This window comes from Acanthisitta chloris, unplaced genomic scaffold, assembly GCF_000695815.1.
Source record: "Acanthisitta chloris isolate BGI_N310 unplaced genomic scaffold, ASM69581v1 scaffold24297, whole genome shotgun sequence".
Taxonomy (NCBI): domain Eukaryota; kingdom Metazoa; phylum Chordata; class Aves; order Passeriformes; family Acanthisittidae; genus Acanthisitta; species Acanthisitta chloris.
In genome coordinates, this window is record NW_008683520.1 from 9,435 (window position 1) to 33,633 (window position 24,199).

Consider the following 24,199-nt stretch of genomic DNA (forward strand, 5'->3'; position numbering starts at 1 on the left):
ACATGATAAAGGCATAGGATGATGTGACCTGGAGGAGCCTACAAGAAGGATGGTAGAGACTATTTACAAGGGCCTGGAGTGACAAGCAAGAGGGAATGGCTGCACACTGCCAGAGGGCAGGGTGAGATGGGATTATCAGGAAAAAGTTCTTTCCTGTGAGGGTGGTGAGGCACTGGCACAGGTTGCTCAGAGTAGCTGTGGCTGCCCCATCCCTGGAAGTGTCCAAGACCAGGTTGGATGGGGCTTGGAGGAGCATGGTCTAGTGGAAGGTGTCACTGCCCATGGCTGGGGGTGGAAATGGTTGAGCTTTACAGTCTGTTCTCAGCCAGACCGTTATGTGATTCTGTGACTTTACTGTGTCTGTTTACAGACCTTTCCTGTGGGTGTGGAGGAAGGAAATTCTACTTTGAAGATGGGATTTCTGTCTGTCTTCAGCAACACAGATCGAGAATTGAATTGTGTTGCCTGCCTTGGAAAAAAACTGTTCCAAAGTCTGCGCTTCTCACTTACAGGCTTCATGTAGGTGTATGATGACCAGGCAAACAAGTCAGCATATCCATGGCAGCAAGAGCTCTTGAATCTTTTATAAGTAAGGATGATACAGAAGAGAACATGATAGAAATGAGTTACACTGAAGGCCAGTTGGTGCGCAGGAGTTTTACAGGAGGGGAAGAATCTGCACTAGGAATTATTTAAAGCCTTTGAGAATATATAGCTCAGGTCCTGATTTCAAGCACTAAATGAAGCCCTTAATCTTCTTTTGCAGAACCAAAAAACAAAAGAACAGATTGAAAGCTTGTTACAGAATGGAAAGCACAAGGAGCTCCGGGATCGTCTGTGCTGCCGCCTGACGTTTGGCACTGCCGGGCTGCGTTCGGCCATGGGAGCAGGATTCTGCTACATCAATGACCTTACAGTCATCCAGTCAACACAGGTGAGCTGGACAGGTGTGTGAGAGAGGACTCTGGCTCCACAGTGAGTGTTTGGGCACACAGGGTCCCACTGCAATACAAGCTGAAGATGGAATGCAGCAGCTATTCAGCAGCATGAAATGTTCTGTGCTGAAAGGGAGTGAAGTAGCTTGGCGAGGTCTAACTGGGCATCCTAGGAGGCAGAATATAATCACTTCCACTGGAATTTGTCCAGTAGTTAGTCTGTTACACTGCTTTGTGGCTGGAAATCATTAGCTGTCATGAGAACTTTTAGTATTTGTCAAAAACAAAGCAAAAAAACCAGGAAAACCCAACAAGCAAAACCCCAAACATTTTATTTCATTTTTAGCCCAATTTGTGAATAATTACATGAAAATAGCAGTTATTGCTAAGAAAATGAAGAGGAATTAACATGAAAAAGCAAATGTAGGCTGACTGTGAAGGTCTGTGTTGTAAATTGTTTAGATTTTGGGGAATTTTTCAAATAACCCTGGCTGTGTTACCTGTCAGCTGGGTTGGATAGTTGTTGGGTAAGTACTCTGATCTTGCTATAGCTCTGTCTGTAGCTCATGGCACTTTTAGAGTAGATAAAATAATTTCCTGTGAACTTAAAACTCTCAAACTGCAGATCTTGTGTTATGCAGTGTATCAGAGGTCTTGGTGATTCCTGGTGTATCTCTGATTTAATATGTGTATTTGGGTTACAAATGTCATTATGGAATTACTTGCTAAGGAAACACTGTGGTCTGATCTCTTTGAAGGCTACTCCTTTGAGGTTTGTAGCTGACTATTTTGGGATGGGCTTCTTGGTTTGAATACAGACGGACTTTGATGCAGATCTTGCCTGGGGTTAAACTTAAACTGTGACACTGCCATTTTGGTAATTGTGAATTAGTGTTGTTGGAAAGAGCCTGATGGGATGGTTGTGCTTGTGGATGAAGTTCTGTCTGGGGAGGCTTTAATCCTAATTCTTGCTCCTCTGCCAGAGATCAGGCTCTGCTTGGTGCTGGTGCAAACAGCTGGTGTGTGGAGTTGAGGATCTGGATGTGGCACTTAGTGCCATGGTCTAGTTGACATGGTGGTGTGAGGTCATAGGTTGGACTTGATGATCTCAGTTCTTTTCCAACTTGACTGATTCTGTGATCTTCAAATGATGTTTCCTTTAATTCTGCCCTTCCTGCTCTGAGTATGCCAAACTCACCTGCCGGAAATGCTGTGAATGGTATGAACAAAACTTAGTGCTGTGGCCCATCTGTGGATGAGTGGGAACAAACTGGGGAGGCTAAGAAAAAAAAAGTTTAAAAACTAGTAGTTTGGCAGTGGTGGAATGGTTAAAAGTAGCCAAGTTGGTTTAAACAAATCCACTTTAAAGCAGAGTAAACATATTGTTCATGCAGAGGAAGTTTACAAGAGTCACTTCATTGGCCTTTGCAGCCTGTTGGGTTTGGAGCCACTCCTGCTCTGAGTGCTTGCCCAGTGCCTGCTGTCTTTGTGCCTCCAGGCTTAGGGAAGCGTGGCCGAGCCTGGGTCGGCTGACTGAGCCACATTCTTGGCAGAAGGTGAAAGGTTTCACTTTGGTCAGCAGGGAATGTGTTTGCAAGTTCAGTTGCATGGGCATTACGAGCTTTTGAGAGCAACAGACTGCATTTGTGTTCGTTTGCTCCCTCTGTAGAGCTGTGATATTTAGTTCTTTATTAAAGCTATAGATCAAGTTAGGAAAAGCATGCCCTGCGAATGCATTAGAACTTGTTTCTGAAGTAAACTGCTTCAAATTAAATCTATTTGAGCACTCTTGTTTCAGAAGCTAATGGCAGGAGCAGTGTTACTGAATCTAGTGTGAAAATGTCTGTATTTGTCTTTAGCTGAGACAGGAATAAATGGTCAGGCAAAAGAGATTTCAGTATAATTAACATTTCCTTCAATTAAAGTAAACTGTAGTGAAGTCATGTGCTTAAGTGTGTGCTGTGTCCTTCATTTGGTCTGATTTTTTTTCATTTGATTATATTGATACTATGAAATGTCAGATCCAGAAAGGTACAGAGTATCTAGCAGTTGCTTTTGACTCTTCTGAAGATTGTAGGTACATAACCTCCCTGTAAAGCCCTGATTTTCCTGCTCCAGTTTTGTTTCTGTCTTGCCTTTATTAATGTCCAGGTGCTTTTATTCATGGGTAAGAAACATGTCACGGACCTCCACAGTGACAAAACCAGTCACCTTTGCATCTAGTTTCCTGTTGCTCTAAAAGCAAAGCTGAAGGTAATAGTTGAAAAATGTAAACACTGAACTTTGTAAAACTGTTCCTGGCTCTCCTGATTTCATCAGCCAAAAATCTTTCCCTCTTATTTTTGATATCACTTTCTTTTGAACTTGATCAGTTTGTCTAATATTTTGCTTCCTCTATAAATTACCATTTTATGCAGTTCTTGATGTTCGAGGAGCTAGTTCAGACAAAACCCTGCAATGTGCTCTGACCTCCAGGTACTACTAGACTAAATAAGGGATCTGTTGATAAGAAATCTGATCTTCATCTCTCTACATGTTATTCAGTCTGTTAAAGTTAAACTTGAACCATATTTTCCCATTCCACTCTTACATCTTTACAACTGTGAATGAAAGTTGTTGGTATGTTGTCAGGGTGAAGGTGTCTGTGTATCACCACATTTTGGTTCAGCATGAAGGTGACTTCAGCTGGTGATTGTGCCATGGCACAGCCTCCAGTCCCGTCACTGTTCAAGGAGATTGATTTATTTTGAAGTTTTTTCTCTCTGTGAATCTCTCAACATCTGCAGCTTGAAATAGTTCTCTGAAGAGATGCCAGTATCCACTTGAACATACTGTGAAGAGCATTCTTGGAGTGTCCAAAGAAAGGAACAGATCTGAGGAAGGTTCTGGAGCAGCAGGAGTGCCTGAGGGAGCTGGAGGGGGCTCAGCCTGGAGAAAAGGAGGGTCAGAGAGGACCTTCTCCCTGTCTACAACTCCCTGAAAGGAGGTGCAGCCAGGTGGGGGTCAGGCTGTGCTCCCAGGGAACAAGGGACGAGATGATGATACCGAGAAGTAGACTGAAAGCAGGAATTGAACAGTTAAAGCTGAAAGCATAAAGAATAACTTTACTAGTAGCACTATTTCAGCTTAATTAGCAAAATAGCAAGGATCACATAGTATAGATAAGGGGTTTCACTAATGGTGTTGTTTTGGCTTGGCTGGCGAAACGATGCACCTTATCTATAAGGCAGTAGAACTAATTAGACTCAAAACTTTAGCAGTAGTGGGAAAACTAAGACCATGTGGGGTGTGGAATGAAGAAACAAAATGTACAAGATAGAGGCAAGGTCAGCAAGGAATGCAAAACTGTACAAAGGGGTAAATGGTTGCATAATAAGGGTGTCCAAAGGGTACTGAGGAAGAGGAGGCACTTCATCTTCACGACCCCTGAACGACCACCAGGACCATGGGACTGAGGCCAAGAGGGAGGAGACAGAGGAGGAGTATATGATGATTTCCAAGAACTAATTATAATAATAACCACCCATTCCTAGAAATAATGAATATGTATGAGCATTTAATGTATACAAACTGTGAAGTTTTTGTCCCTGGTTGCACAAGTTTGGTGGAGCGATCCCCCTTGTGCCCAGCGCTGAATAAACAAATCCCTGCTACTCAGAGATACAAGTCTGGGAGTAGTTCTTTTCCAGGCTTTTCTCTGCATCAATGAAACAGCCTCAAACTGTGCCAGGGGAGGTTTAGATTGGATATTAGGGAAAATTCCTTCCCCAGAAGGGCTGTCCAGCCCTGGCACAGGCTGCCCAGGGCAGGGGTGAAGTCACCAGCCCTGGAGGGATTTAACTGTTGTGTGGATGTGGCACTTGGGGACATGGTCAGTGATGGCATTTGCAGTGCTGAGGGAGAAGTTAGACTTGATGGCTTAGAGGTCTTTTCCAACTTCAACGATTCTGTAATTCTAAAGGCAAGAGCCATTAGAAATATTTGAGCTCAGCTGAATTCCAGGGTAGGAGTCAGGCTGACTTTCCAACTGAGACTGCTTATTTGTGATATGGAGTCAGATACCGATGAAAACATCTCAAAGAGTTGCATTTAATACTGGGGGGGGAAATATTTTGATTTCTAGTACAAAACACTCCTACTCCTTCTGTCAAGTCACAACTTATACCCCCGTGAGAGGCAGCTTTTTAGGGTGAGTGTGGCTGTGTTAAGTTCACAGTGCTGTGTTGTCTGGCTGTAGTGAACTGTGGCCTCTGGAAACCTCTGTTAACAATAGAGTTTCCATCTTTTTATTTGAAACTGCTGATTCATACTGTTTTTTTTCTGCAATGTATCTCCAGAGATCTCTAACTGGGAAATGAATGGATGTGAAGGCCACAGGGAAGGTGAAGCTGGAGCATGAGATAATCTTTAAAAGGTCCCTTCCAACCCAAACCTTTCCTTGATTTTAAGGCAAATTTAGGACTAACACTTTGGAAGCAGTGCTGAAAAAGTGCCTGACTTGTACTGTGAGCTCAAGGATAAAGACTAGAACAGCACAAGTTCCATGTTACCTAAGGGGATGGGCTTCCAAAAAATGGAGTTTTATCAATTTAAGAAGTTGATTTGAATACATAAAAGCACAGTATGAGTTGAAAATAAATGTTTGTTGCTTGAGGATTTATTGTTGTACCACTTTTATTCCCCACAACAGTTTGTCTGGTTGCTTTTTCTCTTTCAGTGAATGCTGTGGGAGAAAATCTCTCTGCTGCTTTGTGAATATCATTATTGACATGTTTGCTGAGCTCTGTTTTGTCTACTGACATTATCCGTCCTCTGTGAAAGATCACTTTCAGCGTTTGTGTGGCATTGCAGCTAATTCTTTTTCCCCCTCCCCGTTTTTTTTTTTTTTCTTTCCCGGGGATCTACAAATATCTTGAGAGGAATTTTTCAGACTTTAAGCAGAGAGGCTTTGTGGTTGGATATGACACACGAGGTCAGGTCACCAGCAACTGCAGCAGTAAGAAGTATGAGTATTGCCTATATTTGTAAGACTAGAAATGAAATTGTGGCTTTAAATGTGTTCTGTTCTGTCAGCATTTTTTGTGATGAACTGGGCACACTCTCTCCCCTCTCTTAGTCCATTTAAATAGTCGGGAAGAGCAGCAGAGCCTAAAGTCTTTATGATACCAGATTGCCAGCAAATGTAGGGTGTAAGGCTGGTCAGTGTTTACCACACCACAGAATTTACAGTTTAAATGCAGAAGAACATCAGGCACATATTAAGAAGTTGGTATGCTTGGAGACAAATTTGAATATGAAGGTAGATACTAACTCTTGCTTGAAACTCCTAAATGTTAATGCACTTTAAACACTGTCATTCTTTTGTATTTTGCACCGGATATAAGCTTGCTTGGGGGAGAAGAATTCTATCTGCAGCCTACTATAAGCCAGTGTTTTTTCACTTCGCGGGGTATTTACCTGGAATGCTTAATGTGTAAACTTCCAGTGATGTGAGATTGTGCTCTTTGCAAGGAAAGGGGGGAGAACTGCTTTCTGAATTCTATAAGGAATCTTAATCCCTTGTCATTCTGCGAGCAAAACGCATGCTGTAATGACATGCCTTGCAAAAAAAGCCAACCCAGTAGCTAATTAATATTTAGGTCATGAGTAGTTAATTCTGGTAGTTAATTGTTGTAACTAACACAGTTCTTTCTTTCCTTTTATATTATTTTTGTCAGCATTTAATATTTTAGGGATGTAAAAGTTCTTGGTATAATAGAGCAAAGAATCTAATGGCTATCTTTCAAGAGTTTCTTCTTTCCCATGAAGTCTGCTTCTCCACGTCTTTGTCAGGCCTTTGGATACATGTGGCCCATTATCCACCAGCCTCTGGTGTAAGGCATTTAAATTCCTCTGTTACACTGTGTTTGCAAGGTGGTTTGCAAACCCAAGTTGTGTGGGTTATTCACAGCTTAAAAATGTGGAGGTGTAATAATGGCATTCCTTTTCAGTTACACGAAGCTTGGAATTCAGATTTGATGGCAGCACAGTCATTTCACTTGTCAAAGGAGCCACATCAGTTCTCAGCTACATTTCTTTTGTCCCCATGCCTGGTGCACAGTGATAGCAGTGCTAAAATCGACCTGAACCTCCCCAAAAATGGTGTTTTCCATGGGAACCATGTGCTTTTGCAGTGCTGTATGAGCAGGAGGGCACCTTTCTTTGCTTCAGCTCCAGTGCCCAGTCATGGCAGACCATCCAGCTGTGCCCTGTAACTAAGCAGATATAAATCATTGTGATATATCAGCAGCGTTTCAGTAGCTTCAGCTACAAGTTCAGCTCTTATGCTTCTAAGTGGTTTCAGGTGACACTTGACAGGTGCTGTAGTGAAATTCTGAGTAACTGAAACTTGGACTACTTGGGAGAGAAGGAAGCAATATTAATGCTTGTCTGTAAAAAAACAAGTGACCAAAGCAAACTTGCACTTTTAATCTCTCATCTGTTTTGACCCTAAGACTTCCCATTACCTCTGTGTGCCTGTCTGAAAAAGTTTCACATCAGTTAGCTGAAAGTTTCTCTGTTGTTTGAAAGGACAAGTTTGTTATAAAGGAAAGGTTTAAAACCACGGGTGCTGTTTCTGTTTCTAAACATCCTGGAATAAGAATGTGCTGGCTTAGAGAGATATATTTTAGGAATAGATCTGCTTCATGGATATTGCCTGAAGTTGCTGAACAAGGCTGGCAAACAGGCTTTGCTGTGTGTTATACCAAATCATTTTCCAAATCTGCTGTTGCAAGACGTCTGATGCTTAAAACTTTCCAGGAAGTTGTTTCTGTCCTTGAGTAAAGGACAAGTGTCACACCAGCAGGTTTTTTTACCTGTGTGTTTGATATCACTGAAGCACTCCTCAAGCAACTGATAAAAGTGCTGTCTTGAGTTCTCCAGCCTGAAAACTGTTGCACTGACTGTGTGAACTGTAAGATACTCTTTGCATAAGCCAGAAAGCAATAGAAGGATTTAAGAAATAAGTTGGCTGAAGGTGTCAGGAATGAAAAAAAAAGTTGGGTTAGTATTTTCTTTCTCATGTTGGTAGGCTTGCAAAGCTCACTGCAGCAGTCCTGCTGGCTAAGGATGTACCTGTGTACTTCTTCTCCACCTATGTCCCTACACCTTTTGTGGTGAGTCACCTTCTCTTCTATACTGTCAAACCAGTTAAGGGCGTTTACCAAAAATGTGAACTAGCAATTTTCTTTTTAAATTCTGTTATTCAAATTTTCTTTCTCATGTTGGTAGGCTTGCAAAGCTCACTGCAGCAGTCCTGCTGGCTAAGGATGTACCTGTGTACTTCTTCTCCACCTATGTCCCTACACCTTTTGTGGTGAGTCACCTTCTCTTCTATACTGTCAAACCAGTTAAGGGCGTTTACCAAAAATGTGAACTAGCAATTTTCTTTTTAAATTCTGTTATTCAAACAGAAAAGTAGAGGCTGCTTGGCTCTTCAAGGAGGCTGTAACAAGAATGTCACTGAATTCTTCTGCACCTCTGCTCTTAATAGCTAAAAAGTAGATCTTTGTCTCCTAGTCACAGCAGCTTTCCTCGCAGGCTTTTAAATCCTTGTTTCTATCCCACAAGCTTTTCTAGTGTGCTGTGGATCTTGTTTTGAGGGGAGGACTGAAATGCTTGGATTCTCCTTAGCTGGGAATACCTGTAATTGGTTTTGCAAATAAACTAGAGTAACATGAAAAGCCACTTCTGTAGCATCCTATTGCATAACTGTCCCAATAACGTCATGTTATCTGTGCTGGCTGCAGAACTCCAGGGTAAATGGACGTTTCTGGGTTTCCTTTGTAGCCATATGCTGTTCAGCAGCTCAGAGCTGTGGCTGGTGTGATGATCACAGCATCCCACAACAGGAAGGAGGACAACGGATACAAGGTAAAGCCTGAAGTTTGTATTGAAGCACATGACAGCCAGTTGCTTTCCACTATCATCTGCATGTATTTGGCTCATTATAGAACTCCAGACTGCTTTGGGTTGGAAAAGACCTTAAAGGTCACCTAGTTCCAACCCCCTGCCATGGGCTAGGGACACATTCCACTAGACCCCGTTGCTCCAAGCCCCATCCAACGTGGCCTGGAACATTTCCAGGGATGGAGCAGACACAGCTTCTCTGGGCAACCTATCCCAGTGCCTCAGCACCCTCATCATAAGGAAGCTTTTTCTGGAGCACATATGTGTACTTTAGAAGGATCAATTATTATTTCAGGTAATTCATCCTTCTGTAACCTGAATTTCACACTCTTCTGCCACAAGAATGTAAGACCACATTGCTTGTGTATCTTGACCACAAGTCTGTTGTGGCATTTCATGCAGTCTAATCAGCAGCTGAAGAAATACTTACGCAGTTTGTGTTCACATCTTAGACTTTAAGATTACTTTCAAACTAAGCTAGAACTGAGGTTAATTAGTGCACACACAGGTAACTGTGCTGGAGATGATTAATAAAACTTAGTAGTAGTGTGTTGTTCCCTGTCAGGTGGTTTTTCTGGTGGTGAGTGGCTTCACTTGAAAAGTTTGGGGCATCATCCACAACAGCAAGTGCTGCTCATGCAGTATTGAAACACCGTATTTATTTTCTAAATGTGAGAAGAATCTGAGCTAAACTCCAATCTTCAACTAAGCTCAGCATTCTAGAAGCTTTTTAACAGGTCAGTGAGTGATGATGGTGCTGGAAAAGCCAATCTAGCTGTGCACAGAGAGAACTCTTGGAGGTGATTGTACTGCACTTTTCTCTTCCTGGAAACAGGTTGTAAAGTACTTCACCAGCCTTTACTTTTGCTTGGCTAGAGCAATGATGATGGAAAGAAGCCACATCACTTTTCCAGGTGCTTTGTTAGTCAAGAAGCTCCTATGTTTGTGTCTTCTGACACACAGCAGTTTACTGTTGTCATGATATTTTTTTTTTCCTAGTCTTTCACAAGAACTGTTTCATCTTTCACAATTTCCCCTGTGCATTCAGCAGCTTCTGAAGGTTTTGGACAATTTTAACCAAACGTGACAAACTCAGAGGATACTGATAAAACAGAGACAGATTATCTAAGCAGAAAGTCTGCACTGTGAACTCAGCCATGCTGTTGGCAACAAACTGTGGGAAAACTGGCATCTAAATAATTCTGTAACAAAGACTTTTTTTATAGTTGAAGGCTTGATAGTGTTTCCAGCTGAAAGATTACAGTTGTAGAGAAAAACGTACCTTGGCACTCTGCTTATCTGCTTTGCTTTGGTTTCAGAAACAAGTGCTTCTTTGTCAAAGGGAATGCCAGGCTATGGAGAAGGTGATATTTTTCTTCTGTTAGTTTGCACAACAGATGGATGTGCCCAGTTTTGTTTTCTCATGTCCTGATTATTTCAGTCATAATAGCTAAATACCAGGTTTTTTTTAAAACAGGTTGGTGTTGCTGCATAGTTCTGTCATGACACAACTGAAATCATGAACTGTGATTCCAAATGGCTTTTGAGAATCAAAAACTTTTCTGTATGCCTTTGAAGAAGCAGAAAGTACGTGGAATCCTATGGCTAAAAGAATTCAAGTTAATAATCTTTGTGCATAAACTGTGTCTTGTTTTCCTTTGACTTGCACCAGGTTTACTGGGAGAATGGAGCACAGATCACTTCTCCTCACGACAAGGAAATTATAAAATGTATAGAAGAGTGTGTTGAACCATGGAATGGCTCTTGGAATGAAAACCTAGTAGACACCAGTCCACTTAGGCAGGATCCTCTGAAGAAAATTTGTGACTCCTACATGGAGGATCTGAAAAAGATCTGTTATCATAGGTATGGTGTAAAGCAAAATGTACTTAATTTATGTTTCCAAGTAAGCTCTGGGTTTGCATGTGGAAAGACTGCTGACAGACTTTAGTGCGTTCTCTGTGTCATTAAAGAAGGGTCACCATCCTTAGGACTAAGCCATTTTGTTGACAGTCGAGCAACCTGCCTTTGGGCCCTAAGCTACAGGTAAGCACCCTGGTACACATAATTTTATGCAAATAGTTCTGAGTAAAATGCAGAAATTCAGAGTAAAGGTGAGGTGTGTGTGCATGAAATAGAGGTGAGAAGATTAAGTCTAAAGGTTGGGTGGGGCACGAGACAAGAATAAAAGGAGGAGGATGAATAGCATAGGTGTAAAGAAGAGTCAGAGTATGATCAAGGTGGTGGAAGAGCTTGAGTTTGATGTAGAAATCAGCAATTCATTCTTGGAAGACTTTTATCCAATTCAGCAGAAGGTAAGTATTTCATTTTTCCAGGAGAAGAAGCTTTAAACCAGCAATTTGTAGTGAAAGTCCCACCGAGCACTTTTCACTGATTCCTCCTTTGAAATTAATGCAGAAATCAGCAAAGTAGTGCTGATTCCACACAGTGGAATTGCATGTTCTTTTTCTTTCCCTCATGAAAATAGCCTTATTAAATAACAAAGATCTTACTGAAATTCTGTTTTCCTTCTCAGGGAGCTAAATGTGCAAACCAGTTTGAAGTTTGTTCATACCTCTTTCCATGGAGTAGGACATGACTACGTGCAATTGGCTTTCCAAGCCTTTGGCTTTCAGCCCCCCATTCCAGTACCTGAACAGAAAGATCCAGATCCAGACTTCTCTACTGTCAAATGCCCAAATCCTGAAGAAGGAGAATCAGTGCTGGTAGTTTTGTTTCTACTTCATCAGATTTCTATGGGTATTTCTCTGTTTGGATATTGATACCGTGGGGAAGAACAAGCTGGGGAATTGAACAGGGAGAACCTGGCTTTTCAGCTCTGTTAATACAGCAGGCAATCCATGATGGGTTTTCTTTCACTGTATGTTAGATGTAAGAAGGAAAACTGTGGGTTTATTTGCTCTTACGATTTTCTTTTTGCTCCCTCCTTCCCCCACCAGGAGTTGTCACTGAGGCTTGCAGAGAAAGAAAATGCTAAAGTAGTAGTGGCCACTGATCCAGATGCAGATAGACTAGCAGTGGCAGAACAGCAGGAAAAGTAAGTGATGGAACCTGTCTTTTTGTTTCTTTCTGTAGCAGAGGTAGTGAGAGTCAATGTCCCTAAATGGCTGACAGGCACATGTTTCAATCCACTCCTTCCCTTGTAGCTTAGTATTTGGGTGTTCTTCCTGCTGGCTTCAACTTTTGGTATAGCTCCAATTATATTTTACATAAGATCAGTTAACTCAGCAGAATTAGATTAAATACTTACTGGTGTGATAGTAAATGGCCAGATAAAACTCAGCTGAAAACTGAGTGGTTACTAAAGACAGTAAAACCTTGTCACTGTTTTTTAGCTTCTATTAGCAAACCAATTCTGCCTTGGCATGGTGAACTGTTTGGGCTTTTTCATTGGGGTGTTTTTTGTTTTTTTTGTGTTTTCCTGCTTTGAATGGAAATCCCTATTGAATGGAAATTATTTTTCTCCCACTAACAGGCCCCAGTTCTGACTGTTGTGTAAGTAACACTTGCACAGGCATTGCCTGACTGCAATGTATAGACTGCTATGTATGGATCAATTATAGACTGCTGTACTGCTGTGGGATAAATTCAAAAGGCCTGAGCTGTGTTAAAGCTGACAGTGAGGATACCTCCTGGTATCTTTGCTTGCTGGCAGCGCTCTGGGGTTGTAAATCATTGAGATGTAATAAATGTGGAGTCCTGGTAGTATGGTGGCTTTGTATAGAGCAGCTTGTCAGTGGTGTGCTCAGATTCCCCGTGTTCCAGTGGTTGCAGAACACCTCTCCCCCTGAGTGGATGCTCCTGGGAAACCTGGAAGAGCTCTTAGACTCTGTCTCCTCCCTGCAGTGGCTGCTGGAAGGTGTTCAGTGGCAACGAGCTCGCAGCATTGTTTGGGTGGTGGATGTTTTCACGCTGGAAGGAAAACTGTTCTGAAGATGCTGATGTGAAGAATGTTTACATGTTGGCCACCACAGTCTCCTCGAAAGTTTTGAGGGCAATTGCACTTAAAGAGGGATTTCACTTCGAAGTAAGTGTGGGTTTTAGGGTGTCTTTGTGGCAGAGTAAAATGTGATTGCCACATTCTCTGTCTAACCTCTCCTGCTTAGGAGTTTATGAGGTGAAAAGTAGATAGATGACTTCCAGCCTTTTGGCTGGGAGTTCTGATGCATTCCAATTTGCAGAGAGTGTTCTTCTACTGAGACAAGTCTGATTTCAGCATCTGCAGTGTTCTCAGTGCCTGTCACAGTGATTACAGACTTCAGAGATCAACTTAGATGAAGCTGCAAAAGGTGACACAAATTAGCACCTAAATTACAGATAACAAACACCTTTGTTACGGTTATTTTCCTAGATAAATTCCTGTGTGAGTGAATGGAAGTCTGCTGTGTTCACTCCAAAAATGAGTGATTGTTGATAGATTTGTAATAAGCACTTACAGGTTACACAATGCTCCTTCAGGCACTAGTAGGTTTAAAAGTTGATTTTAATTCAAGTTGTGACAGAAACTCTTATGTTCAGATTTTTAATGTAGGTTCATTAAGAACTTGCTGAAAAAGAAAATGGGAGGGAGGGTACTGCTACAGACTGACAGTTTTGGTTCCAGCATTCAGGTTGATTCTAAGGCTGTTGGATGTAAGGAGGGGCAAGTGCTCCAAAGTTTAGCACAAACATCCAGAGATTCAGGTCTTGTTGAATACATGTCTTAATTAAATCCATGTGCAACAGGAATAAATGTTTTGCCAAAAGTGAGGAATTTAAAATTGAAAGCAACTCTGAAAAACATTTTGAGTTATTGGCCAGAGAAGCCTAATCAGGTTGAATATAAGTTCCTTCCTTATCTGACTAAATACTGTTCTTTTGGTTTTTGTTGTTTTCTGGAAAGGGACACATTTGACTTAAGGGGGGAGAAAAAAGCTATGAATTTACAGAATCCTTTGTTCTCCTCTAAAAGCTTCCCCTCTTTGTACCTTCCTTGTCTCCAAAACTGTTTCGAAGCTTTTGATTACTTTTGCATATTTGAAAAAAGAAGGAAGCAGTGCTCTTCCCTCCAGCGCCTGAAATTGTTGCTTATTTCTGTAGCTTTTCCTTTTGAATAACTTTGTCTCATCTGATAAGCACCAGAGCTAAGATCTTATCTGATCTTGGAGAACCACAGTCTCTCAAGCACACTTACTCCTTGATTTGATACTCATGTCCTAGTTGAGAGTTTGCAAGGAAAATTCTACCCAGCAGCTCTTTGGCTTACAATCTAAACTGAAAATATGACTTGTCTGATGTCTCTCTGCTGTCCCTATTCTGCTTGTCAATTAATTAGGTTTAAATTTGGGGAAATTATTTCAAGAATATCAGAAAAATGTCCTTGAGCTATGGTGTTTTGATTCTGCGGCAGTCTTTCCTATCAACCCTAAAATTCAGAATACATCATTAGTTTTATTTACTTGTGTTTTGGTTTGTTTTGAGTCTGAAGTGAAAGGTATGGTGACTATACTTTCTTTGACTTGCAACTGAATTGAAAATGTGTATTTTAATCACTACTTTCCCCCCCGCCCCGTTTAGGAAACACTCCCTGGTTTTAAATGGATTGGAAGTAGAGTAAAAAATCTCCTGGATAATGGAAAAGAAGTTCTCTTTGCATTTGAAGAGTCTATTGGTATGCCTGTTAATATCCCTTAAAAATGTTGAGATCTGTGGTGGGAAAATGTGACTTGAAAGGAGTGATCTTATTTATGGAACAAAACACAAAAAAAGCTACTTTATTTTTGCCCTCATAGTTACTAGTATTGGTATTTTGCTCTCATTAAAGCAACTTGCCAACTCATGCGATACTGATTCTGGTACTGCACTTTGGCTTTTTTTTTTTTTTAAACAGACATGTTGTGCTACAACTTGAAGGTCCTGAGATTGCAGAGCCAAACTCCAGTTGCTTTGTGGCCTTTTAGCTGAGATTAAACATCGAGTCTGTTCTTAATCAGTTTAGCATCTTGGGTCCCCTCAGAAGACTTATTACCAGTGGCCATGTGGCCACTGTGCCAGTTCCTCCACGAGCTGTGTTCCATCCCCTTCTCCTTCAGAACAGTGTTTAAGGGATCCAGATGTGGCAGGTGTAACATTAAATACCGCTTGGAAGCATGTAAATGTTCCTACTGACTTTGCCTTGAGCACTCTCTTGATCTCTGTAACCTTGCTGGCACCACATACCTGTGGAGAACTGTGTGGTGAATGTTTTGGCAGTAGAAATTCTCCACTTAGGATAAATGGCAGTTTTCTGGGACAGAGTATTCACTTATATTTGAAAATGAAGCACACACTGAAGAGAGTGTGTCCCTGGCAGTTTCATTCATAAAATTAAAGCAGCTTTGAAGCATAAGGAGTTAAGCTCTTGCTGGTGCATCCCTTTGGGAAGAGGCAGCACTGCGGAGCTCTGCTTTATGGGTTACCAAGGCTCTATCTGTATTTTCATGTTTAGCACTGTACTATGAGAGATCTCCCCAGAGAGCAGATGTTATCGAGCTGGAATTAATTGACTATAGCACACATCTTTCCAGCCCTATAATGCCCAAGTTAATTAGATTTCTCCTGCATATGCAGTCATAAACCAGCTTACATGTATTGGCCAATGTTCTTTTCCAGGAAAAGGTTAACAGTGTATTAATACATCAGGTTATTTTTCCACTATCACTTTATTTCTAGGCTTCATGTGTGGCACATCAGTGTTGGATAAAGATGGTGTGAGTGCAGCTGTGGTCATAGCTGAAATGGCAACTTACCTGGAGGGCCAGAACCTGTCACTGGCACAGAAACTCACTGAGATATATGAAACGTGAGTTGTATTTTTCATTAGTATGTTCTGTTTAACTGTTTTAAAGCTGGGAATAATCTAAGAAGGGTTTTCAATGTGTCCTTCAGATGTTTTATCGTGAGTTGTGTTTTGATGTATGATGGATTACAGTCCATCACAAGCACAGGTACCACTGTACCTAAAGGAGCTCCAAGGGAGCCAGAGAGGGACTTTGGACAAGGTCCTGGAGGGACAGCACAAGGCAGAATGGCTTCCCACTGCCAGTGGGTAGGATTAGATGGAATATTGGGAATGAATTGTTCCGTGTGAGGGTGATGAGGCACTGGGACAGATTGCTCAGAGAAGCTGTGGCTGCCCCATTCCTGGAAATGTTCCAGGCCAAGTTGGACAGGGCTTGGAGCAACCTGGTGTAGTGGAAGGTGTCACTACCCGTGGCAGGGGGTTGGAACTAGGTGACCTTTAAGGTCTTTTCCAACCCAAAACAGTCTGGGGTTGTATGAATACCATATTTCCCAAAGGACTGAAGAGGCCCTTTCTAATGTATTTCTGCAATAAATAGTGAAATGGTGTAATCTTGCATATGGATCTACCAGGGTGAACTCCTCTCTCATTTTATTCATGCCATGTTACTTCTCTTTTGTCTGGATGGGAGCCATATTTTAGTTGTGGTCTCTATGCCTCTTTTTAAACACTTCCAATTTTCACATAAACAGGGCCTGGGAATTGTTAGATCCAGTGCTGTTCTTGGAGAAATCTGTAAGAGAGGAGAAAGGAATGGTCTGTGTCCAACAGCTACAGACACAATCCCAGCAATAAAATGAGCAACATGTTTATGTCAGAATTAAGCTGTGTACTGGGGTAAGCCCAGGTCATCAGAAGATCCTGTACTTTAACAGAACTAACAGCACCAGAGCAAATCATGTGTGCCATTCCCTTTCCTGCCAGCTCAGAAAACCCTTTATAAACTTGGAATAAGGAAGCACAAAGGATGATCAGCATTTATCTCTTCGTGGCACTCAGGAGTTCACTGTGTCCTGTGCAAACTAGCCAAAACAATTCTGTCCAGCTGGATCAAAAAGCTGTCAGTGATAGGGATAACAGAAGGACTCATCGCCCAGCAACACTGAGTATTTTAGCTGCAGAGAAGTGTCTCTGTAGAATGAGCATGTAGTAAAGAACAACTTAAATTTCAGTGTGCAAACATGGTTGCTGCACCTATTGATTGCCTGCATTAGGTCTGATTTGGTATGGTAGTTTAACTTGGATGGAATAATCAGCCACCTTCCTCTGAGGCTGAGTGAGTCTGTTGTTGTGGCTGCCACATGACTATGGCAGTCAGTTTTTCATGGAGGGAAGTGATTCTGAAAATGCATTTCTTGAGGCCTACTGAGACTGCACTTAGCCAAATGGTTGGCTTTTATTTCTTTCAGAGTGAAACCTGAGCTTGAATTTAAAAACAGCTTAAGATCTGAGTAATGCAGTGAAATCTGCTTCTGGGTGCAGACATTTGCCTATAAACACCAGTTTCCCCAGCTCTGAGAACTGCATTCTCTTTCTGCTGCTGCTTTTCCAAACAGGAGCTTTCTTTAGATACCAAATGTGCAGAAAACTTGTGACTCTTACAATTGAAAATGTTCATCTGCTTGTAGGTATGGATATCACATATCCAAGACTTCTTACTTCTTGTGCTATGAACCTCCTACTATCAAGAGGATATTTGAGAGGCTCCGGAACTTTGATGGTCCTCAGTCTTACCCAAGATGTTGTGGCATTTACAATATACTACATGTCCGAGATATCACCACTGGTTATGACAGCAGCCAGCTGAACAAGAAATCGGTGAGTTGCAGAGTGTTTTGGGAGTAGAGGCTCTGGTTTTGAAGGGGGCCTGAAAGGGAAATACACCAACAACTAGGCGGGAAGATGTACTGTGTCAACTAAGATGGCAGAACTAGGCAGAAAGATGTACTAAGATGGCAGGATAATTGCTATCACCTCTCCAGGCTGCCTAGCAGCATTTACTGAGGAGGAAACTGCTGAAATGTGAAATGGTTTGGCTGTTGTGGTGACTATCCTGATATGTAACAATGGATGAACTTTAATCGAATAATTAATTCAGCCTGATGCTCCTGCAACTCTTAAGCTGTCTAGCTGGCTTCCAGATACGGGGATTGCAGTGGGAGTAACAGGTGTGTTGTTGTTTTTGTAGGTGCTGCCAGTGAGTAAAAGCAGTCAGATGATCACCTTCACGTTTCAGAATGGTTGTGTTGCCACCCTACGCACTAGTGGGACAGAACCAAAGATCAAGTATTACGCCGAGATGTGTGCACTACCTGAGCAGAGGTCAGTAGCACGCCTGAGCCTCAAATGACTCTTCCAGCCTCCTAAAATGCCTCAGATTCCTTCCTCACTTCAGTGTTGTCTAGCCCTGGCACAGGCTGCCCTGGGCGGTGGTGGAGTCCCCATCCCTGGAGGGATTTAACAGCTGTGTGGGATGTGGCACTTGGGGACATGGTTAGTGGTGGGGGAGAGTAGTGGCTGTGGTGTGGGGAAAGGTTGGATTTGATCTTAGAGGCCTTCTCTAACCTAAATGATTCTGTGATGCTGAATTGAGAAGCTTTCAAGCTTCCCTGGTTCAAAGCATAAAGTGTTCTGTAAGAACCTCAGAAGGTTTACATCTCTGTAATGGCTTTACAAATGTTTCTCTGAGTTGCTATTTATTGATTAGTCTTAAAAACTGAACATCAGGAAAGCCAGTTTTATTGCAGCATTTTGAGTGTTTTCTTTAAAAGGAAGCTATGACCTGAAGAGCAAGGACCTATTGCTAGTTCCACATATGAACAAAGCAAATGTAAATAAGGTTGTTTTGCCTATTTTCTGTTAAAACCAGACTGAGTTCTCTCCCTTCAGTGAGACTTAGAGGGTAGGAGAGGGATTATTGATTTTTAAAGGAGTATTACCATAATTAGTGTTTGTGCACGTGGCTCTTGCCTTTTTACTGAAATTAGTGTCTTGAGGCAAAATACAATTAGATACCCTGGGTGTGCATCCAGATGTGTATAGAAAAGACTATAGAGTATTTGCTTCTTCTGTTACAGAATCCCAAAATGGTTTGGGTTAGAAGGGACTTTACAGGCCTTGTTCTACTCCCCTGCCATGGGCAGGGGCACCTTCCACTAGACCAGGTTGCTCCAAGCCCCGTCCAACCTGGCCTGGAACACTTCCAGGGATGGGGCAGCCACAGCTTCTCTGGACAGCCTGTGCCAGTGCCTCAACCACCGTCACAGGGAAGAGCTGCTTCTGCATATCTAACCTAAATTTCCCCTCTTTCAGTTTGAACCCATTCCTCTATGTCCTGTCACTGCAGTTCATGATGTAGAGTTTGGTTTCTTGTAGGCCTCTGGTTTCCTTTCATTAGTAGCTCATTCCTATTTTTTAATCCACTTGCATCTTGTGCCTGGCTAGTCTTGCATTGGTTTTAGTCGTTGGTTCTTGTGTTCCTTCTGCTAGCCCAGAGCCCTCTAGTGGCCCTGATTTTTTCCCTTTGAATTAATTAAAATTAATATTGCAGTAATTGGGTGGTCAGGCACTGGCACAAGCCCTTAATTTGTATAATGCCGTGCAGTAAATTCTCAGTTCCCACACCAAACCTCTTAAAGGTGCAGGCTTATAAGCCACAACACACCAATATTCAAAGGTACTGCTCACAAGCCACACCACCATTTCTCACAATTTCCCCACTCCCACAGCACTCTTCAGTGAAGGGTACCAGGGGTAAAGTATGATAGCTGTGCTTTGCCCGAGCAAAGCATGGAGAGAGAAAGACAGAAAAGGGAGAGAACTAATAGACAAATTGCCAGTCCTTAGGTCCTGTGTTGGTCCTGCCTTGTGGATGTTCCAGAGCTGGGGAAAAACATGAGAGTGATAGACAAAGAGAGGAAGGCAGGAGAGGGGTAAAAGAGAGCGAGGGGGCCTGATCTGCTCCCTTTTATAGCTAACCTGGTGCAGCCTCTCATGTAAACTAGATGTTTTTGTGCTGTTCCATTCACATGTACACAGCAGCCCTTCAAGCCTTCCTCCAGGGAGTGAGTTGGGAGGGCTGAGCAGGTGTCTCCAGGTGAAGCAGGAGGTTGACACAGAACATGCTGCCACACCTCTGCAGGACTCTCTGCTCCGATCACATCTTACCTGTCATCACAGTCAGTGTTTGAGAAAGAATGTGCTTATGTCTGGTCCTCCACAGCTTGGCGTTTCCCAAACCTCTGACCAGGCCTTATTCTGTTTTTCCAGTGACAGGAGCGTGTTGGAAGAAGAACTTCAGAAGCTTATTGAGGCTTTGATTGAGAATTTTCTGGAACCTGACAAGAATGGGCTGACCTGGCGCTCTGCTTAGGCCTGTCCCTGGTGTGCACAGGAGTGGCCATGTGCGTGGAACAAAGGACCCAAGAACAGAATCAGTTTCATATGTTTGTGTGTGTGTTAAGCAGTTGCTTTTTTGTTCTGTAAAGAAGAAGCTTTCTTTTGTCGGGCTTTTCACCTAAGTCTGGGCTAGAAAATTGGCGTACGGAGAAGTCAGAGAAGAGGGTGGAATTTATTGTTATATAATCTTCTTTCCTTTTGACCAAAAAACTTACTAACCCACACCAATGCAAGTGAACTGCCCTACTGTGTTTAAGGCAGTTATCTTAGCCACAAGATCTTGTCTTAAACTCATTTCAGGTACCTAAAATACCTTTATTTTGTCTGTGAAAAAGGTTTTAAGATAGTCTAGAAGTGATGACTCCAAACTGACAACAAAACTTGCTTCTTCCTTACTGGTCAGAGCGTTGGTACAGCTCTGTATTTCCAAGACTATTGAAGTAGAGCTCAGCATTTCTTGTTTAGGCAAACTGTTGGCATTTTTCAGCTTCTTAAGAATTCTTCTGTTGGTAAAGGTGCTCTTGGTGGTCTGCAGCTTTCCTGTGTGTGTCTTAAAGCACTTGGCGGTGAAACAATAGTGGCAACACCTGCAGTTCTACTTGCAGCTTGGGGTTGGAATTACTTAGTGCCTTCCCAAGGCTTCTAGAGGAGCAGGAACTTGGTCATTCCTTGGTTAAATTGCCCATTGTGTCTACTCTAGGCTTTATAATTATTTGTTATCCCACATCTTGAAGTGTCTTAAGCCTGTTTTTCTGTATTCTTAACTTTGAATGAAAATACCAGTCAGGGGCTTTTTTTGGTTTTGTTGGCCTGAATTTATATTCTCTGTGCATAAAACAGAAGGAAGAGGAGGTAAGACAGTGACACAGTGACTAAATTGTGATTTACTTTTTTTGTCATGTCTTGTCAGCTGATTTTTCTTATCTTTTAGGGCATTTTTTTTCTAACAGCTTCTCATTATCTGTTTTCTTCTTTGACTTGAGTAGAAAGTGCTACGGCTATTTTAAAAATAAACCAATACAAAAGTTTTCTTGTAGATATCCAAGAGTTCAGAAAATAAAAGCCATGTTTTGGCCCAGCAGAGCTGGTTCTGGACATCTCCCTGCTATCAGTGGCAGGAGTTAAAAGAGATAGATAAGCCACAGCACTGAATCTCTGTGTTGAAGGTGACATGAGAAGAACCCAAGATGCACTTAAGTTCAAGCTGTTGTTTGCCACTGTTGTTAACTCTCCAAATCTGTCCTCCATCTCATTATACCCTCCCAGCTGAATGCCATAGAATGGCACTGAGTGGGTTTGTGTGTGTGGCCTCTCTATGGCTTTAAAGAGCCCTGAGGTTTGGGTGTTCCCTGCTGCCAGCAGCTTTGCACTATATCCGTGGAGAAGTATTTTTGCTGTATATGAATGTACATGTGCTACAGAACGTCGGTGTGGCACAAATTCTGCTCTGTCACTGCTATTTATTTATTTTTTATCTGAAGACACAATATCTCCCAATTGTTCTGCCATTGAAATGTCTAATGCCAAAATCCTGCTTTTATTTTCTTCTGGATTGTACCTTTGACTGATGTGGTGGGGAAAATAGGTAAAAACATTTACACTCAGAGTATAGTAATGTTGTTGTACAGTGGGTAGGTCTCAGAAGGTGTGAAGGCATTTCTGACTGGTGCTTTGCCTTCAGTTTTCCAAAAAAAAGGTGCAGATCTGGTTCCCCACTGCACTGAATTTGAAGGAGCTCTTATCATTCCTTCCTTTGGCAGCAGATTAAACCCTAAGGCATTAAGGATTTTTGTTCTCCTAGTAGTACAGAAGAGAACAAGTGGCTTGAAACAATTTTGAACAAAGATAAACACTGTACAAAGCATAGTCTGTGTGTGTGCTGAGGCCAGCTGTGTGGTGTTGTAGCAGTTATGTCTTGTGAGTGACGTTTGTGCTCCCACAGAGCAATTCACCAGAGAGATCTGCTTTGTGTCAGTAGGCAAGTGTTATAAATGAAGAAATTTGTGTTTTCAGATCAGCATTCTTAGAAGTTGGTAACTGTTCATAGTCTAAATAGGTTGAATTCAAGAAAAACAATCCAGATTTAGGGTGTTTGGGATTGTTCCCATTGATGGGTTTGACAGGGAGTTAGAGGTATAGTAGTGTTTTTGGGATGACAGCAACAGGCACAACATGTTGAATGTACTTCAAGGGTATAATAACTATTTGCTGTTTTTAAACTGCTGCTACCATTGTTTTCCTACTGTATTGGAACTGTTTGATATATTTATACTGTTCCATTTGTGGAACTTCTCCTTTATCTCCTCCCTCTGATCTCCATCCCTTACTTCTGTTACTGTGAAAGACTGGAATTCTCGTTTCCTCACCCTGTTACTTTGTTATGCGTTGTGTTAGAGTTTATTGGGCTCCTGCACTACTTTATCTCAGTTGTCAGTTGTTGTTTCCTACTTCCTAGATAAGAACAAAGGCTTTTCTAACTTGAGCAGGGAGCAGATCACAGATCAAAGTATGCTGTGCATGTTGTTTCCTAGGTGCTTCCAGGTCAAATACACCTTCTCAAAGGTTGGCCATTGGCTTAAACTCTAATAAAGCCAATGAGTTGGGTTTAGTGTTTGATAAAATTTGGAGGGCTTGGTTTTGTCTAGGAGCTCTCAGAGTTCAGGGGGCTTGCCAGGCAAGGCTGAATGTCTGAGAGACAGAGCTGGTAGCTGAATTTTTTATTCTAGTTGTGATACAGCATCCAGTGTGTGGCTTAAATAGTTTCAAGCACTATCCATGTCTCCTCCTGCACGATGATCAAGATCATTAAGAGGGATGATTCCTGCCATGGCATGAGGGACTTCTGGGAGAGGAGGAGAGAGTATGTGTAAGAGGGAGAGGTGGGCTGAAAGCCTTCAGCATGAGACTGGCTGTAGCCCCTGCTTGGTGTTGGCATGTCGTCCTGTTGGGGTGCTGAGCCAGCTCTGCTTCCCTCAGCCTTCCCTCTACTCACAGGATGTGGCTCAAAGGAGTTGGGATTCCCTTCGACTGTGGGAGAACTGGGATCTTGCCTAGCTCTCTTGATTTCCCTCATTTTAAATGCCCAACTTCATTGTAAGGAAAGGGAATACTGTCATGTCACCCATGGGGTAAATGAAGGAGCCAAACCCTCCGTGTTTGTTTTGAATGTTGAGGGTGAGTTGCAGTGTGCAGTACACACTGCCTGGGGCTCCCTCACCTGCTATCACTGATCCCAAGCTGTTGCTGTCTCCAGTTGGTGGACACCTGCATGTTGACATTCCTGGTGTTATTTCCTGGTTTAGCCATACTCAGGTAGCACTTTGTGCACCCTCTCTGCCTGTTAGGGATTTCAGCTCCTGTTGTATTCAAGGAAATGTTTGTGTTGAAGTGTTGGAGCATTGAGGGAGAAGCCACAAGGTGGGATGATGGTTTTTGTCACTTGGGGCAGGGTGGAATGTATGTGCTGCTTTAGAAAGCACTTGGATGTTCTCTTTAATTTTAAAACTAGTGTTGTTATTACTTGGTTTTGTCTTTCCTCCCATTTTTGTCCTCTTCTCTCCCCAGCTAAGAGAGAAGGGGTTCATTGCATGGTGACACCTGGATGATTAGAGTCCAGCTTGGTATACCCAGAACATTTGCTCTCTCTCCCCATGCCCTTCACTCAGCACTAGCTTTGTACAAGGTGATTGAAGTATCTGAAGTTGCATTGTTCTTCTTGCCTGAAATATTGAGGAGTTCTGGATCTGTGCTCCTGTTTACCCAATGTCTGTTCTGTAAAACTAGGGCATATTACAAATACAGAGTGAGAATTTGCACTTTCCTGAAGAGTTTCTGTGTATTGCTATGTGGATTTAGCTGAATGAAGTGTTATAAGTAATAAAATATTCCCTTCATAGTTGCAATCCATGTTTCTTCTGTCTTCTTTAGTGAAACACTGTTGACCCAAAAGCTAAGCTGGGGTTGGAGAAATACCTATGTCCCACTTGGATAGCTAAAGCCTCAGGAACAAGAGGCTGTTCAGAGCCTCATCCTTGTGAAGACACTGCAGTATCTCCTGGCAAATTGACACTGTTTC

The 24,199-nt window shown here is 42.2% G+C and overlaps 1 protein-coding gene across 1 annotated transcript; it reads left to right on the top strand.

Moving 5' to 3' along the window:
- Positions 1-734: 734 nt before the first annotated feature.
- Positions 735-20,098, top strand: PGM2L1 (phosphoglucomutase 2-like 1; the record flags this gene model as incomplete). The annotated part of the gene is made up of 13 exons (XM_009078979.1): positions 735-933; positions 5,831-5,938; positions 8,008-8,092; positions 8,766-8,849; positions 10,558-10,751; positions 11,422-11,611; positions 11,846-11,943; positions 12,753-12,933; positions 14,463-14,556; positions 15,597-15,726; positions 17,355-17,544; positions 17,915-18,048; positions 19,996-20,098. Coding segments are annotated over 13 exons (1,790 nt in total), but the record flags the coding sequence as incomplete, so codon positions are not given.
- Positions 20,099-24,199: the final 4,101 nt, after the last annotated feature.